The 19723-nt window shown below is 45.6% G+C and overlaps 1 protein-coding gene across 2 annotated transcripts in view; it reads left to right on the forward strand.

The window, feature by feature from the left end:
* ASCC3 (activating signal cointegrator 1 complex subunit 3) overlaps positions 1 to 19723 on the forward strand; it is a 2962611-nt gene that overhangs the window by 2400457 nt on the left and 542431 nt on the right. For both annotated transcript variants that reach the window (XM_069606524.1, XM_069606525.1), the window contains exon 34: positions 16946 to 17078. In XM_069606524.1, the coding sequence (XP_069462625.1) occupies positions 16946 to 17078 (133 nt within the window). The remainder of the gene's footprint in view (positions 1 to 16945; positions 17079 to 19723) is intronic.

A 19723-nucleotide genomic window follows, 5' to 3' on the forward strand; every position in this document is an offset into this window, starting at 1 on the left:
AGTTTGTGTTGCGGTGCACAGCTTGGAAACTGTGCATTCTTGACCTCGAGTTTTGTTCCTTGTGTCAGGACCGGTTGCGAAACATGTTTTGTTTCCCTTCCCAGTGAACATTTTTCACGGCTTTGTCGACGGGCACCATCTCGCAAACATTTTCTGGAAAATTAATTTCACCTAATGCAGCAAACATTTTTGTTTCCCTTCCCAGTGAATATGGTTTACGGCTTCGTCGGCAGGCACCATCTCGCAAAACTACTCTGAAAAGTAATTTCACCTGATGCAGCAAAAATGTGGAAACTTATGGAATGCTACCGGCCTTCACCTTCGCCTCTCAGGTCCATTCGCCTCCCATACATGTTTTGTTTCCCTCACTGGTGAATATGGTTTATGGCTTCGTCTGCAGGCCACAAACCCACAAACAAATTTGAACTTTTACTGAAATCCGGGGAAAGGGGTGGGGTGTCCAGTTGTCACGTAGCCAGTAATGTCCGAAGGGTCCTAACGGGTAACTATGCAAAATGTGGTGTAGCTTGGTTAAACAGTGTGGTATTGTATAAGGAACAATGCTTCTCCAAGTCATAAACCCACCAACACATTTTGACTTGTGCTGAAATCCTGGGAAAGGGGTGGGGTGTTCAAATGTCATGTAGCCAGTAATGCCTGGAGGGTCCTAACAGGTATGTATGCAGAATTCGGTGCAGATTGGTGAAACACTGTGTAATTGTGTAAGGAACAGCACTTCGCCAAGCCACAAACCCACAAATCCCACCACAGACAAATGTAATTATGAAAAATACACCATTTAAATGTTGCCCTAAGTGTAATTGAAAATTCCCCATGGTCGACAAACACTTAGTTTGCAATTTGTGCCTCCTGAGAGACCACGTTGAAATGTCTTGTCGAGCGTGCAGGCTCTTCAAGCCTAAGACGTTGAAGGACCGCTCCACCAAATGCTGGGCCCACTACGCCAGGCAACTCGAGGCCATGGAAGTAGAGGGAGCCTTTAGCAATGTTAGCGACGCCGCACTTTCAGTCAGAGAATCCGCTTTAGCTACTCAAGTGCAGACCCCCGACCCCATAGGACAGGCCGGCGTCCATGTTCTGGGGACTACACCTGGCGGCAGCAGCGCTACAAAAGCACACACCACCAAGCACATAAGCCCCAGTCGACATTCGGCAGATAAGTCGAATACTCGACAACGTTCGACACCCGGTGAAAGGTCCACCGAGTCCCGGTCCTCTGGGTAATCTCGTTCAAGATCGCCACGCAACAGGGTTCAACCGCCGAAAGACGGCAAGAGGGTCGCAAGAAAAACTCCCTACAAAGGCTGATCGTCCGCAGACGAAGCCTCGGCTCCCACACCCGAAATTCGACGTTCATCATCTGATAAAATGGCAGGCCCCAAGAAGTCTGTTAAACACTCATCTGGGCCCCAGAGTGGGGAAAGCACTGATCTAGGCCCTAGAGTGAGGAAAGCATCATAAAAGGTCATATAAAACCGCTCATAGGGACAAGAGTCCTACTAGGGACAAGTCATCACAAAAGGGTATACTGTCCAAGCCCATAGAGAAACCTATAGACTGTAGGCCTAAGATTATACCTCCCACTAATGAGGGTATGGGTATTTCCACTCAACCCATTGTAATCCAAGTTTGAAGGAATGGTCTTCGCAAGATATCGATAGGGTTATGCAAAGAATGACCTTTATGGCAAATATTTATGAAAAGAACCCAGATTACTTTCAAAGTTTTCACTCCACTCCTCCCACCTCAGCTCCTTCCGGCTCTCAAGCCTCTGTCTTACCCTCTCAACCCCCTGCTAAGAGGTCTCGCTCTAATGTCCCCATACAAAGCGAGGTTATAGATCTATATGACCCTGAAATAGATCCAGAAGACCAAGATGACCTTTCATTTGTGGAAACATCTGACCCTCAATTTATTGAAGAGGAAACAGATGAACTTTATTATGGGGATGATAAAAACCTAGACGAAGACCAGGAGGTGAACATGTACTCCATAGATTCTCCTATTAATCAAGACCCCCCCCCAGTGGTAGATTCCACTGTCGACAATCAACCCCTCCTCAATGAGGTCTTAGCCAAAGTGGCAGAACACTTCCGTATTGACACACAGGAGGAACAGGAAAATAGAGACTTTGCTGAACAAATATTGGGGGACAAAAAGACAGTAGGTCAGTTTATCCCACTGCTAAATCGGTACAACGCAGAACACAACCTTCCGTAGAGGCTCCCAATCTCACATGGGCCGTTAACCCGCGTGTGGAAAAACTGTTCAGACCTGGACCTTCAGACCCCTTATACATAAGAGGCCAATTGAAACCAGACTCATTGGTTGTCACCACCACACGAAAAAGAGCAGGCACGCCCCTTGCTTCCTTCGAGGCACCACCGGATAAGGAAAGCAAAATGATATATGCAATGAGCAGAAAGGTCGCCTCTTCTGCAGCCTGCCAGACGAGAATAGCCAACAACACTTCCCTTTTGGCAAGTTATAACTGCCATAAGTGGGAGGAGGTTTCTGCGTTACGTTGTTCCGCGCCAGAGCCACTTAATTCACTTTTAGCTCAAGTGGCCGTGGACGGAAGGGCCATACCTACTTGTCTCCTCAAGTCAAATTTCGATGCAGCTGACAATGCCTTGAGAGTCATTGCAGAGGGGACTATTATAAAGAGGCATGCATGACTTCGCAAGTCAGGCTTTAGGCCAGAAACCAAGCCACTCTAATAAATATGCCAGTGGAACCTAATGTGCTCTTCGGCAAGGCGGTAGAAGACGCACTTAAGACAGCAAAGAATGAGTATGACACTCTAAAATCTTTAGGTCAACTCACAAGCAAGCCTACGGGTCACAGAGGTAACAGTAATTTTCGCTGTTTTCGTGGCCAAAATTCACAGAGAGGATCCGGCTACAATCAAGGCCAAGGTTCCTATGGCAGCACTGAAGGACAAGCCTTCCAAGGCTATCCACGAGGACAACACAGAGGTTGTGGTAATCGGGGCAGAGGCCCAGCTTGAGGTGGCACCCCACCTCAGAGCAAGTGACATTTCGCTCCAGGTACCCTCCCATGCATCTCCAATAGGACGACGCATTTCCAACTTCACCCACGCATGGGAGGGTATCACCCCGGACAGATGGGTGCTGTCCACGGTAGCAGGCGGGTACTGCATAGAACTTCTTAAACGTCCTCACAACCACCCCCCACGACAAAAAGTCCACTCAGAGAAACAGCGGATACTTCTAGAAGAAATAACAGCGCTTCTATTAAAGGACGCCATAGAAGTGGTCCCAATCAACCAGGTAAACAGGGGTATTTATTTAACTTACTTCCTTGTGCCAAAAAAAGATCTAACAATGTGCCCTGTATTAGATTTGCGCCCTGCAAACAAGTATGTCAAGCCACAGAAGTTCAGCATGACTACGCTACAAGAGGTAATCCCCCTACTAAAAAAGGGGGATTACATGGCAACACTGGATATGAAAGATGCCTATTTTCATATTTCAATGTTCCCAGCGCACAGAAGATTCTTGCGTTTCAAGATGGCGAACAGGAACTACCAATTCAAAGTGCTGCCCTTTGGAATCGCCTCGGCTCCAATGTTATTCACAAATGTGCTGGCGGTAGTGGCAGCGCACCTGCGCAGGGGAGCAATCCCAGTGTACCCTTACCTGGACAACTGGCTCATAATATTATAATCACCTCTGATTTGCAGAAAAAACATCCAAACAACGGTCACCCATCTCTTTCATTTGGGCTTCACAATCAACGAGAAAAAATCAAGCCTAGTGCCAAGCACTTCCAAACAGTTCCTAGGAGCTATCCTAAACACAGAGGAAGGATTGGTCTTTCCCTCAGAGGAAAGAATAAAAAATGTGTTAATGCAAATATCACATTATCAGGCCGGCTGCCAGATAAGGGTGCACAAAGCAATGCGTTTAATTGGCTTGATGGCATCTTGCATATACCTGGTTCCTCATGCGTGCCTGTGCATGCGTCCCATACAGGAGTGGTTGGCGAAACAAAGGTCTCAGGCAAGCGGTCAGTGGGACGATCTAGCGGTTGCTTCGCCAACACTTGTACAAAATCGTCACTGGTAGACGAGAGAAAACCTGACGAAAGGGAAACCCTTCTACGACCCACAGATACAGGCAGTGGTCACAATGGATGCCTCACTGGCAGGGTGGGGGGCTCACTACCTTCACCACACAGCTCAGGGTCTGTGGTCTCACACTGCAGCTCAGAACCACATCAATGTGTTGGAACTTCTGGCAGTATTGAAAGCCCTTCAGGCATTCAAACCCCTTTAACAAACCCGTTGGTGCAGATCCTAACGGACAGCACCACAGCGATGTTTTATATCAACAAACAGGGGGGTACACGCTCTACAAATCTATACAGACTTGCACAGAAAATCTGGAAATGGGCAGACAGAAAATGTTCCTGTCATCACAACATGTTCCAGGGGAACTCAACGCTCTAGCAGACTCATTGAACAGGGATCCCCTACCAGAGGAACACGAGTGGCATCTACACGAAGAGGTCAAAGAAAACCTCTTCTCTCAATGGGGTTTCCCAACTATAGACCTATTTGCCACAAGCGAAAATCCTCAATGCCCAGACTTCGCGTCCAGGTTCCCCCAGCTAGGCTCCAAGGGGAACGCCCTATGAATGAACTGGTCAGGGAAGTTTGCTTACGCTTTTCCCCCCCAACTCCTCTCATGAGGAAGGTGGTGAACAAGTTACACAAGGAACCAATGACGCTAATCTTGGTTGCTCCTATGTGGGCAAGACAACTGTGGTATCCACATCTGCGCAAAATGGAGATGTGCGATCCCATCAAACTCCCATGCCAGTACAACCTACTCACCCAGCACGGGGGACTAACAATACACCCACAGCCACACTCAACGAACTTGTCAGCATGGCTCCTGAAGTCATAGAGTTCGGACATCTCAATTTACCACAGAGATGCATGGATATCTTGAAAGAATCAAGAAAACCAAACACTAGGCACTGTTACTATGATAAATGGAAACGATTCGTAATTTGGTGCCAGAATAAGCAAATCAACCCCATTGATTTTACTCAATCTGACATTCTAACATATATGCCCCACTTACGAGATGCAGGGTTAGTGTTCAACTCCCTAAAAGTCCACCAGGCGGCTTTGTCAGCCTACACCACTTCCCATAATAAGGTCTCATGGTGGAAGGTACCAGTCATCAAAGCATTTATGGAAGGGGTAAAGAGACTCCACCCTCCAATCTCTAATCCACTGCCAGGTTGGGACCTTAATGTGGTACTCGCTAAGCTCCTGGGACCCCCATTCGAGCCTAACACCTGACTTATAAAACTGCCTTCTTAGTAGCCATTACTTCCATAAGAAGGGGCAGTGAATTCCAAGCTCTGTCAGTGCAGGATCCTTTATTTACTATACATAAGGACAAACTGGTTTTACGCACTCACCCTAGGTTCTCACCTAAATTCATCTCCAAGTTTCATGTAAACCAGTCTATTGAGCTACCGTCTTTCTTCCAGGAACCCAAAAGCTCTGCTGAGGTAAAACTCCATACACTAGATGTGAGGAGAGCGGTTCTCTACTACGTAGACAAGAACAGACCGCTAAGAAAGACAGATCAACTGTTTTTCTCTGTAATGGTCATTGTTAAGAAGGATTTCTGAACTCGGACCTGGAGGGGCAGAGGTTCAGAAGGCCAATCTAGTTTCTTGGAACAGGGTAACCTCTGGACAAGCCAGACCAATCGGGGTAGCTATGGCAGGCGGTCAAGAATAAGTCTCAGGAGGGGTGAGGGTGACTGAAGGACCTCAATGAGCACACAGAGCAAGGACACTTATAAATTACTCCAGACAGGTGTTATATCAAAAATATAGACACATTTATTACAAGGCCTTTGTAACATAGACCATAGCAAAAGAATCACAGAGTAACACTAAGTTAAACCAATACATCACACTCAATACTATATATATATATATATATATATATATATATATATATATATATATATATACACACACAAGACCATTGGGGTCTAACGGGTTAAATGCACAAAATATGTCGACAACCTAGATGGGAAGGAAACAGGCAGTGCAGATAGTCTTTAGGCCCAGTTCAACATCAATAATACACCTAACTAAGAGGCAGTCCAAGCCCTACGAAGAGAGGACCCTTGAGCTCAATAGTACATGCATGCGCTTGTGCCAGTGGGCGGAATAGGGTCTCTTCAGGGGTCTCTAGCAGCTCAGGAAGGTGGATGAGGCGATGCAGAACATGTTCCCACTATTCAGGAAGGACCTCCACTTGAGGACAAAGGCAGTTCGAGAGTGCGGGATGGAGTTGCTATTTCGCAATAGCTATGGAAAGGAGGGGGGCCCCCAGGGGTCACTCCTGCATAAAAATGGGATCTTGCGCTAGGGGACACCGGTTGGGGTATGATGTACTCACCGGTCCCTGACGCAAGCAGACCCAAACTTCGCCAGTTCAGTCCACTTCGCTGGCAGGTTCAAATGCGGCGAAAAGGACGTCTCGACACCTTTCAGTTCCTAAGATACAGCGATGATTCCCAAACGGCACAGTGGTGATTTCTCCGCTCTGGGTGGAGGAATCGGTCCATTTTCACTGCAGCAGGCTTCAGGGGCAAGAGGGTCACAAATGCAGCGAACTTGCACAGGTCATTGCCATGGCAGGGCAACACGGTAACCGCGTTTACTCCGGTCCTGGCGCACTCGTCTCACTTCAGACCTGGAATGCAAGTGTACGAAATTCGGTGTGAGGCTGCCAGGGACACAGAGCTAGCAGTATACCAAGTTTCGAGGGCCTCCCCGAAATGGCGGCGGTGACGGAGGAAGCAACTGGGTAAACTGGTCAGTCCACTGGTTGGCCCAGGGACACTTCCAAGAAAGCTTACTAGCAGGGTTTGATGAAGGTGCCGAGAATAGTTGGTCCCACTATTCCAATATGTCGAAGCGTTTTCGCAGACCTTCTAGGACAGCCGATGCAGAGGGGTCCCACGGGACGACAGCGGGCTCAAGGTGCCAAACCTTCCAGCGGGTCACCAGTGGTTCCTTGACTCAGCTTCGTAGTTGCAGGATACTTGGATCCTATCCTTTGTCCGGTGAGAACTCAGGAGATCGACCTTGCAGTGGTGTTTTCAGCCTCCTCTTATCCAAAGTTCCCTTAACGCCAAAACTGATAGGACCCAATGGGAGATCTGCTCACAAACACACACTCCATACGTGGACCATTCACGGACCATGGTGGTCCCAGGCATTCATGGCACTCCAGACTCTCTGGCACCCAGGATGTGTATTGGAATCAGACATTCCAGCCCACATCCTGGAGGCACACACACAAGGCATGCAGAAGCCTGCGAAAGCATTGGGATTCGCGGGAAAGTACATGACCAAATAAGGATTGACCCAGGTCAACTCGACCTGGGGAAGGTGAAGGGGCAAGATGGCCAAAGGACAGGACAAAAAACCTTGTGGCATGGCCATTTTGGAGCCAAGCCACCTATTCGTGCCAAATGCGGTTAACGCAGTTAACATGGCAATAGCAGGAAAGGGTTTAAAATAATGCAAAAAGATAGCTGCCACCAGCCCTGTCCATGACACATCTGCACAGTTCATAAAAAGGCCAGCGAGAGTATCTAGGGCCTTTGGAAATGACTATAGACCCAAGTGTGCTGTATGGTAAGATACATTGCACACTTGTTACATGTTGCACAAAAGCTGCAACATGAGGAAAGGACTAAGGGAAACAAAGTCTCCCAGTACTGACTGTCTTAAGGGCATGTCAGTTTCCCCATAAAATGTGAGCGAAAGCCCAGAGGAGTGCAGCTGAAGGCTGCGCTTCGCTGGCAAAGTCAGTCAATGGTGTCTAAACAGCAGCAAAATGTTTGGGGGATGACACATGGAGGGAAGTCGGGGGCACAGGCATGCAGGGGTCGCATGCACAGGAGACCTGGGTGAACACTGTCCTGGCGCCTTTGGCGCCAGGCTCATGAACAAAAGTAAACAAGAACATCCATTTAACACCAACAAGCTTTTATTATGGACATAGCACTTCAGATGCATTAACCTTGAACATTCCATCCATTAAGCAGCCCAAGTGAATTCTTTGGTGTGACTGCAAATGGATTGCCTTCGCACGTTCTCACTCTCTAGAAGTGGCATTGTGTGGCTGGTAAGCCGGCCCTAATGGGCGTGCCCACAATCTCAGCTATATAAACTGCCCCAATCCTCAAGACAGATGCTTCGCGTTATTCTGCACGTGCAAGCAGTGTAACGCTCACCGTCACCTGAGGTCAGACTTACCGTTGAAGATCCTGCTTCCTGGACATCCTGCTTCCTGCCAGCATACTTACCAACCGGGGGAAGCTGTTCTTACCTGTACATTTCTTTGGCAAAACAAGTATTCATCTTTACACTTTCCGGACCGCCGAAATCTTCATCTTGGCACCGCAGCATGACACGCTCCATCGTCGACAGCAGCGCCTGCAAGGAAAAACAGAAAACAAGGTTAGACATCAGAAAAACAGTCAGTTTATGTTGCGTTTGGCCATACTTTGCACTTTTCCTTAAACCATCACTTACCTGCTGTCGAACATTGCGGTAGCATCCATCTTCCATCCGGCCGCGTCTCGCGTCTCACAGCTGCATTGAGGCCGCATTTCCATCTAAGGGAAGAAAACAGAAGAGACACATTATTGCGGGCATAAATAGGAGCAATATATAAAGACAGTTAACAGAACGAACAGCATCACAAAAGCTCAAGAAAGACTTACCAATCATAAAGAGAAGCATAGTCACAGCTGGACTGGACTAATCCTCATCAGGGATCAGTGAAGGAACTAAATCCCATTTGACGCGCCCCTGCCGGAAGTAGCAGAATGGAGCGCTTATCTTCCATAATTCACAGGAGCAGTATCACCATGTACCATCGCTCACAGTTTATCTACTGAGGGAGAGGGATGAAGGGGTGATTCAAATTCAGGGAGGGCTGCAACTGTTCCCCCCAACGCCTCCGCAGAGACCAGGTGAGCATAACAGTCTCCATAGCGCCAGGCAGAGAAGGAGATTGCATCTCTAAGTATGCCATCTCTCGATGAATAGTCAGATGTATCCAAGTGTGCTATTCCCTATCTGATAAGATACTGCCTTTTACGCCAAGGGCCAACTTCACAAGAAATACTTGAGCCACTCTGGCTTTCATTGCAAATGTCCCCTTAGACAGTATTTGCAAAGCAGCTACATGGAGCTCAATACATACTTTCACTCAGCACTACTGCATTGACACTCATTCCAAGACAGATACACAAGTGGGACAAGCGGTTCTATTTATTCGCTCATAAACCTTCTCACATCCCACCACCTTCTACTTCCACTGCTCGCTTATCTATGCACAGCATGTGTTCTAAGCAGATTCCACAACCCTCAGAAGGGATAAATTACTCACCGTAATCGTATTTTTGATGCTTGTATCTGCTTAGATTCACATGCGACCCACCCTTCCTCCCCTGAGAGAAGGCGCATGGATACTTATGAGCTTGTCTGATACATATCTGCCTGGATACAACTGTACTCGCGCTACACCTCATGCTACCTCATGTCAGGAAAATAACAATCTGGGCGACCTCGACGCGTGAGGGATCATGAGTACAGTGGACGTCACAGTAGGGATAGTATTACTGGCACGCCCTGTCGACGTCCCTTTTTTTGATTTTCAAAAACAACAACTGTAATACTCTGCAGCTTCCTCTAGATGTCCGCCTATGCGTAGCATGTGAATCTAAACAGATACAAGCATCAGAAATAAGATTACGGTGAGTAATGTATCATATATATATATTTCTGAGGCTTGTGGATCTGCTTAGATCACATGCTATGCATAGGCCAACATCTAGTGGGAGCTGCCAAGTAATACTATCCCCATAACGTCCCTTCAACGCAGTTATTTCTGTGAATTTCATAGATTATTATGAGTGAAAATGTTTCATGATGTTACATCACTGTATATAAGTTATTAATAATTCCTCTTTTAACAAGTATGTAAGAACTGTAGACCTCCTTTAAAAAGCATATTTTTTGCAACGCATACTGATGTGTGTTGTTATCAGCAGCACATGCTGGGCATGGAAGTCATGGTTGAATTGTCTAGGGCATGAGGCTTGACCATGACCCGAGCCGCACCAAACCACCCCCGTTATCAACTGCACCAACCCTAGTTCAGTGTCCACTATACCCTCATAATGTAACCAATGACCAGTGCTCATGGCTTGCAGCCATGGCCAGTCTCCACAATCCATGGGGCATGGGCTTTCGGCTATGCCGCATTCCCCAATAGGCAAATCAGAGTAGACATTTGTTCTAGCCGAGGGCCAGGCCCACTGCCCAGGCAGCAAAGTTATATCACTACTTCTTTTTACTTACTTTTTTAAACTTTCAAAAAGTAAAAAACAGAACAGATTTGCAAAAGCAGACTTTCAGATCCTCGCTAATGCTCTTCACGCAGGTTTTTTGTAATCCAGTCCAGCACTTCACGCTGTAGCCGCAAGCAGAATATATTTTCCCATTCTAACCTAGGGCTTTCGGCCAGGCTGAATGTCCCAATAAGCAAATCAGAGTACACATTTTTCCTTGCTCAGGGTCAGGCCGATTGCCCAGGCACCAAAGTTAAATCAATATTTTTTGTACTTACTTTTTGACACTTTCAAAAAAGTAAAACACAGGACAGATTTGCAGAACCATGCTTTGAGGTCCTTGCAGATGCTCCTTGCGAATGTTTGCTGCAATCCTGTGCAGCACTTTGGGCTGCAGCCACAAGCAGAATTTATTTTCCCATTCAAATCTATTCCATTTTTTAAAGTCTTTACAACATAGCTAGTCCCTGGTGGCCATGCCCACTTTAACCCTATTGCCAGTCCCTTGTGGTCATGGCCAGTAGCCAGACCATGACTTGGACAATCTGGCCACTGCCTATGGCTTCAGGCTATACCTAAGTCACCAAAGGTATATCACAATTCTTTGTACCTCAATTTGACACTTTAAAAAAATAAAAGACAAACACATTTGCAAAACCATGCTTTCGGGTCCAAGTGTCAAAAATGTACATACAAAAAATAGTCATGTAACTTAGCCCCCACTTGACAAAATCCATTCAGACTTTGCACAAACATACAAGGTTCGGTCTATAATATTTCTGAAAACATTTGTGCACATTCATCGAACAGCAACATCTAAACATAAGACATCTAAAAATGTTGAGACCCCCCTCTAATTTCGCTCCCTCTTGACAAAATCCCACCAAACTTTGCAAGAACATTCGAATCCGGCTCTAAAATCATTTTGCAAACATTTGTGCAGATTCGTCAAACGGCACCAAATATATAAGCCTTTCAAATATTTTGAGATACCCCCTCTAATTTTGCCCCATTTTGGCGAAACAGCACCAGACTTTGCAGAACCATTCAGGGTCAAGTGGTCTAAAATGGTATTGCAGAATTTCATGCACTTTCATTGAGTGGCACCAATGTTATACGCCATCCAAAAACTGCTTTTCACCAACCCTGTAATGCAGAAATATGCATGGATGCCCGCAAACATCTGAGATGTTTGCGAAACATCGTAGGAATATCCTCGGACAATGGGGGAAGTTTGTGACTATATAATCAGTCCTCTGCACTTACTGTGTTTTTCGTCTTGGCTATTTCAACGGTTTGCATATTTCCCTTGGTGTTTTCACCTTCACCGCATTTGAAAAAAAAGAAATACACATGTTGTGTTTTTTTGGTGTAGGGGATTTAGGGGGCATGCGTGGCAGGGTGAGGTAGTTAAAAAAAGAAACGCAGCAAAAACGGCCACAGTGAAAACACCACAGCATATATTCAAACGTCTAAAATAGCTGCGAGAAAACACAGGAAGCCCATGCTCTGCTGTTACTAAGATTCAATATGATATGGCATTTATAACGCGCCAATACACAAGTGTTTCAAGGCGCGACGCGGCAAGGGAGGGGGAAACAGAGGGAAGACAGAGACAAAGATCCTACTAGGCCAGGTGTCAGATTCAGATCGTGCAAGTGCAGGGGAAAGCAGAAGAGGAAAAGAGTGGGGTGGGGACAGTGCAGTACATGGGGTAAAGAATAAATAAAACAATGAGAGAAGTAGGGCTAGCTGGCGGCAAGTGCAGACATCAGGTGACAAGTGCTGGTGGGGGACTGTAGGGATACAGAGAACAGTCCCTAAGTGTGGGGGTTGCCAGGGAGGCAGTGCAGGTGCCTGTTGTCCAAACATTTGCTGGCATGAGGAAAAATCCTACCTTTTTGCAAGCACATTTCTAATGAACCACAAAAACGTCAGAAAACATTTTTTCTGTTTTATTGGTGGCTGGAAATCCCACCCACTCCCAGTCCTGAGAGACAGCCCATATCTTTTGAGATTCAAGCCTGCGTACATCCATATTTGTGAACGGCAGCCATCAAATGAGTCACTTGTATACCTTGTGGTGGATTACAAGACCTCTGCATACTTTTTTATGAGGGGGCAGAGCCAAAGGTGACTGGGACGGTCTCGCCGCTGCCCGATGTGCCTCACAGAGGGAGGAATGAATGGGATTCCCTGTGCATGCCACCCCCTCTAAAACACATTTTGCGGTTTTCTGGGATCATTACAATGGGACTCCAAGTTCCAGGAGACCCTGTTCCTGAGAGGGACAGTTTGTGCAGCCCAACTAAACCATAATTCCTAAACCCGAATGGTGATCAAATTTCACCTATCTGCATGCTGTGGGAGAGAGCAGATGCTGAGTCGCTAGTGGACTGAGTGGTTAAATGGGAACACCACACCCAGACACCCTGAAAACACACTGCCGCAGAACCGCAAACACAGATTCCAAGATGGCTCCAATGGCACAGCTCATATTTGGGAGTCCGGAACCAGCAGGTGAGAATAATAGAGGGACACTATGAAAGGACTCATTATTACTACTTTAATCAGTAGTTCAGAGGCTCGTTGTCCAAAAGAAGAGCTTGCTTAATGGAATCTCCACTGGGCAGGTATCTAACAGGAGCTGGAGAAGGCCAGAATGGGGCAAAAGCTGAGAGGAAGCAGACTGGCTTCTCGCTGCTCCCTGAACAGCAAGGGAGAGTGCCACCTGGATAGAGGTAGAATACCTGCTTACAGATTAACCAGAAGCTCTGCCAGACCATTGACGGAGAACATGCCACTTGGAATGCTGGAGTACACTGAGCTGGAAAAATCCAGAAGGCCGGAGGACTGGATTCTGCAGAGAGACTCCTGAGCCTAGGAAAGAGAGACCCCTGGCAGGAGGGTAATAATAATTTCTGCCTGATAAGAACCCCGGATTGAGGGGAAAGAAATACTCACTCCAGCCTGGAGAATATGTAGGTGGAAATGGTGAGAAAAAAGGAGACGCTGTCCGACCCAACGGTAGGGAAAGGAGTGTGATGCTGGAAATGCATCGGAGGGACAGGGCCTCCGCATCCTTGTCCTTTACTGCCTTTTTTTTCGTGTGTTCTGTCATATTTTCCGCACAGAAGTTCATGTGGGACTCCTGGCGGTGCAGCTCTCTCTCTTTTGGTTTGGTGAACAGACCCGTGGGATACCCTTGCGGCACCCATGGGTGGGGGTACAACCCTGTGCCCCTAATGTATGTTTTTGGGCACCTGTGGGTGGCCCGCAGAGCAGGGTATGGGCTGGTGGCAGCTCCATGCTGAGTTTGACAGGTGCGCTGAGTATCCTCCATTTTGGGGATCCCCAGGCCCTGCCATTGGAATCAGTTGATTCCTGATGGAAAACAAGATGGCCCCTGTGGCCTCTTGCTTTCTATTACCTATTACCTTGTTTTCCCAATGTCCTGGGAAGCCCTGACTCTGTCCCTTCCCCCTGACTGGCTGTTGGGTGGAAGTTCCATATATGGTGGTGTTGTGAAGTCCAGTCCAGACTGACTGGAGCCTTCCCAGTGACTATATGTTGTGGGTACCTCCTGTTGGTGGGACCTGGGTGAATGGAGTGTGTGACCAATATGCACGTCTTGTTGTGGTTGTCTGGTTTCTGGTATGAGAGACAAAGACTGAGACAGCCCTGCCCGAAACTGGCCTGAATGCAGTGTGTAGTGTTGAATGGCTGAGTACTTGTCCCAATCCACATTCCTTGGTGTGAGTGTCTGAGAGGGAGGAGGATGGCCTGAATGCACTGTGTGCCTAATTGGCTGACTGATTGCATGAATGCCCTTCTGTATGATTGGCTGCTGAGAGTGACCCAGCAGTGTGGATGAGAGACAAGATAGTATATCTGGGGACCTCTCACCACTGGAAATTGTTCAGAAGCGTTCAGAAGCTGTGTCTACACTTTAAGAGTAACTGGAACTGCTGATCCTCGACGCCCAGCTGGAAGACGAAGACTTGCTGTTGCATTTGCTTCGACCTGATCTGAAAGCTGCCGAATTCGTCAAGGACTGATCCAAGAGAGGACCTGGTAAGGCGCCCTCTTCCCGTGCTCCGAGGGACCATTGAGCACCGCTAACCTTTGCCGAAGCTCCCTGGAAGTCAGACCCTCGAAAGGCTGCCGACCCGAGACGGGACCGCTGAGGAGAACGAAGCAAAGCACCTGGACTTCGCCGCTGTCGAAGTCCATTGCCGTCGACCAGGGTTCGCGGGTTTGTGTAACCGCTGGAGGCCCGTCGAAGTTGTGCTGCCCAGCCGTGGGGACCACTTGACACCGTGCCGCCGACGACCGGAGCCGCCCGCTCCTTTGCCTGAGAACAGTTGAATCCAAGGACTCCCTTGTCCGCAACGTCGACCGCTTTGTCCCGCCGGAGAAAGTTAAGGAGTTTCCCGCCATCCGAAGGCCACAAAGACTTCGACGACTCGACGCCCTTGTTGGGCCACAGTTTTTCTGAAACTCTTTGCGGTCCTGAACCATGTATCGCCGAGGTGCACCGCACACCTTCTCCTTGCAGGACATCGCTGACGAGCACCGCCTGGATCGACATCGGGGTCTCGGCACCCTTGAACTTCTCATCACCACAGTCGACGACAAGTTCTCCATCTTCGACGCCTCTTGACGATCCGTGGCTCCTGCTTGAAAGGGAGTCACTCAAGAAGGGTCCGTCGACGCGTCTTCGAAGAACTCTACTCTACCAGGTACATTGGGGGGGTAAAACATTCTAGGAGGAAATAAGGCTATTGAACAATATATGGACTGGGCTTGTGCTATATCTCTTTATTTTACAGGTTGCCCAGGTGGGGGGGATATCCACAACAAACTGTGCCTAGTGGTAGGGGCCAGTATTCTGCCTATTGTTTCAACCATTTTACATTCCTTCCTATCTCTATTGCTGGTGTCCTTGTTATTGGTCTGTGTGTCATTTTAACCGTACAGTTGATGCACTTTAATGAGATTTGATAACATTGGTGGTACCACTATAGAATTGTATATATTTATCATTGTTGATTTCCGAGTACAAAGTGCGTTATTGTGATTGTGTACATACCTTTGAATATTAATTATATAAAGACTGTGTTTTCAGTAATACAGTGTGTGGACATTCCTTTGTGGGGGTTTGGGGAATACGCTGTACTTAAGAACCAGCCTGCGTCACCTCCTGAGAAGCTAGGCCTTGATTGCTCATCCATTGCTACCTTTTTGAGAATCTTGGCTGGGGTCCTCTGTGCCTCTTCCCTACCATATAGAGAGCGGAAGTACAGGCACCCCCCACCAGTATCTTCACAAGGAGCAAATCCTAGGAGGAAATTAAATACTGAGAAAGAAAAAAAGCCAAGACACTATGAAGAGGTTAGGGGAAGACATTGCAAGATTGGCAAAACAAACTCGGGGGAAACCAGAAGAAGCAGAGACTGTGAAGAGTCAGAATTGAGTATTCCTTGCAGTGGATTGACCAGGAAATGTATTTATGTTTTTGTTTGTAGATTATATCAGGAAATTCAGAGGGTAGGTTTGTGGAACTTTCTGTTGGCCAAGATATTTAACATATTTGTGTTGGAGCATGAGGTTGGCCAGGAGGCTAAAAGACTCATTCCAATCAGATAAGGTTGGAACATGTTATATTTGCCACTGCCCTTGGGCGTTCTTTAAGGAATTGGGTGTTCCTGAAGAGACAAGTGCTTGTTAAGGTTAGGATCTCATGTTCATCAGAATCATCACCCCATGGTTTAAGGTGCTAGGGATGATGAGCCCCACTTTGTTTTTCCCCCATTCTTGACAGTGTTGTGTGGAGTTATTCCTTATTATCTTTAGCTTATTACCCTAGTTCCTGCAGTCGTTTCTCTAACCTAAACGTTACTTTTGAATAATGACCCTTAACTGTGCCTTTGCCCGATATCCTTAAGGTTGCAAGATATCTAGTAGCCTACAACCCGGTGCATCTTCATATTTCCCTACAGTGCTTTTCCTGCCAGAAAACACTGCTAGATCAAAGCCTGGTCCAATTGCTTCCTTGAGTTTTCTAACTAGCCGTGTGGAGATTTGCCTTTTGGATATTTTTATTTTTAGATCTCTCAGCTTGACTGCTTAAAATGTTGTTTTATTATTTGGTTGCTCATTTCAAAGTGTTCATAATTATGACTTAATCTTAATAAACAAAGTTTTGGATCACAAGAGACTCTACTATCCTGGTAGGATAGGGTTGTTAGCGACGCAGCAGCAGAGTTGCTTATTGCGTTGTTTTCAGTACATGCCATATACTTTTCTTTCCATTGTGTGGTGATTATCCCTTTTTCATTTAAATGTGCTATTACAGAAAACATTCTATTATGAATGTGAAATGATGGATGTTTGATTTAGGTGTCATTTCTGATTGATATGCCCGTGAATCACATGGTTTAATTATTGGAGACTTACATCTTTTAATATTGTCATCAATTCCTTAGATGTGCTGCAGATGATGGGCCGTGCTGGCAGACCTCAGTTTGATGACCAAGGAAAAGCAGTTATCCTGGTTCATGACATCAAAAAAGACTTTTATAAAAAGTTTCTGTATGAACCTTTCCCTGTTGAGTCAAGGTATGTATGTGTTTCTAAATGAAGAAAATGATATACGGCTGTGTTTAAGAATCAATGGTGTAATGAAATAGGAGTTAGGATGGACTAGTGAAATGAAAGAGTGTAGCGGACAAGTGTGAGTGCATGACATGTTACAGATTTGCTTTAATAGCCTTTTTACTTTATCACATCAGACTTTCACCATTTTAAATTATTTCTAATGTTTATTCAAAAAGTTGAATAGATTCTGCTCCCAAAATATCAACGTTTTGCCTGATTTGTCAGCAAAAGAACCCAACATCGACCTAAAACACAGTTGGTATTTTGTTCCCAATGCAAGAAGAACCTGAAATTATATTTTCAATTTTGTGTGTGCTATTTTGTTGGGTTTCTCAGACTTCCTTCAGTGAGCTATGTTTTTACTGTCTAGTCTTTTCTGCATGATATTTGTTATTTAGATTTGTTTTTTTATTTTGGCTGGGTAATGTTATTTGCCTCTCTAACACTGCATGTGAGAGAGCAAATTTTATGACATGCGGTTTCATGGCCTCAAAATTAGTTATACACAAAGGACACCTGATTACAACCCCGTTCTTCCAGGCTCCATATGCATATATATACAAAAAAGTGATTGGGGCAATTTCTTCAGATAGACCACCGGTTGCAACACCCAATGTTGAACCATCACTTGTTTATACAACACACTTCAAATTGTATTTGTACAATGTTTAAAAAACATTAGTAGCATATTAACACAAACATATATATGGCACATTCTAATAAGACAAATACATATCACTTACTTAACCAATATTAAATACAGTGAAGTGCACACACATTGAAACCTAATACATCCGCTAACACAGTATGAAATTACACAGGAAACAAAACTTCCACTTGTTTTTGACTTTCATGAAGCAGACATCTGTTATCATCTGGAATGCAACCTTAACCCTTTGCTTAGGTTGGATATTAAAAATGAAGCAAATGACTATCCACAAGAGCAATCTGACCCAGCGGTTAAAGATGCTTCACCCAACCTCCCAAGTACCATAAGAAATAATGGAGAAAAGGAGAATAAACAGCCAAATGCAATGCTGAGGGTAGAACAGGTGGGAGGTAAGCAGCAAACCTCCACATCTAGTGGAGTATTACTGCCTCTTACCTGTGAGCAATCACTGTATAGACCAGAGAAGGCAAAGAAGAAATCCAAATACGGCCGGAAGAATAACAAAAGAGATTCAAGAAAATTCCTTTAAAATGTGCAAATAGTTGAGGAGGTGACGATACCTCAATCTAGGGAAATCAAAAGCTGTAGCAAAGAGGTGGAGGTTGTGTGCAATTTAAATAATCCACGGCTCGGTACCAGCATTAATGTGATTCCTTCAAACCCCAAGATTAGCATTAATATAGATAACAAGAATTCTCCATCTATACAAACTGTCTATTATAAATCAGATGTGGACATGGGCCCCAGTGGAGCACCCTGTGTGCAACAGAGCCATGTGGAAGTATAAGTGTCCCTCCACCAAGGTACAACTGGGAACAGTGAACAAACTATTAACTCTGCGACACACAAGCAGGGCTCAATCCCTGATTGTAGACATTTAGAACAAACACAAAACATTTCTGAATTGTCCACCTATGGTGTCATAAGTCGAGCCAACAGTAGAAAATCACCTCCAACATATGCGGAAATGGTGAAAAGGGAACCTACTGCACTCCGATAGAAAAGGAATGTGGATATGCAATCAGACCCAAATTGTCTAAGAAGCCTGGCGTGCCAGGGGTATTCTATTCCTTTTCGTATACCACAAGAGAGCGAACAAACATACGTATTTAGTTGTCCGACGAATAACTTAAGAGGTTTAGTAGGTGAAAGAGACCAGCCCATTTATCGAACAGTGGAGATAATCGAGCCAAGTGAGAGTTATGTACTTTTGAACAGAAATAACATGTTAGGTATATTCCACGAAGTACCAAATCACCTCCAGGGACATAGCATCTGTATACTTTTTCAATGACCATCTCGTGGACATAGTGGTACTGTGCATTGGTTCCAAAATGGTTGCTAGATTGTTATTGGAGGAAGCCAAAGCCATTCACCAAATGGGATATGACATCTATACCTCAAAATATAGAAATACTGTAGTAAGTGAAACAAACTCTGATCTAGAAAAATGAGTTTTTTTTTAAATTAATGCAATGATCAGTTAAAAATCATTTGTACGAAAAATAAAAAAGACGGGAATCGGATTGTGAAGCCTGAAAATGTGAACAACGCCAAAAAATCAGAATCCCTGGTTGAATGGCTTTGGCTTCTGCGAAAACTGTGTAACAACTTTAAGAAGTTGAGTGAAGTTGGAACCAGGACTAGGACTTTAAGAAAACTATTTAAAAACCACTCATTGATTATTTTTGAAGAGGTTTTGCGACTGGAATACATACTTATTGATGGGTATACTATCAACAGCAACTAGTATTCAAATCAAAAGGAGCCTGTCCAAACTGAGGTTTGTTAGTGGTGTTAAACAAAATTCTCTTGGAAAAATGAAATTGTATCTAATGATTGTTTGGACATTTCAGCATTATGAGTTTTTCTCAAGGGGGATACAGATAGGTACTTCTGGTGGATTGGAATCCAGTGCAAATGGATTTGACGGAGC

The sequence above is a fragment of the Ambystoma mexicanum genome, chromosome 4p, assembly GCF_040938575.1.
Source record: "Ambystoma mexicanum isolate Mex_15411 chromosome 4p, UKY_AmexF1_1, whole genome shotgun sequence".
NCBI classification, from domain to species: domain Eukaryota; kingdom Metazoa; phylum Chordata; class Amphibia; order Caudata; family Ambystomatidae; genus Ambystoma; species Ambystoma mexicanum.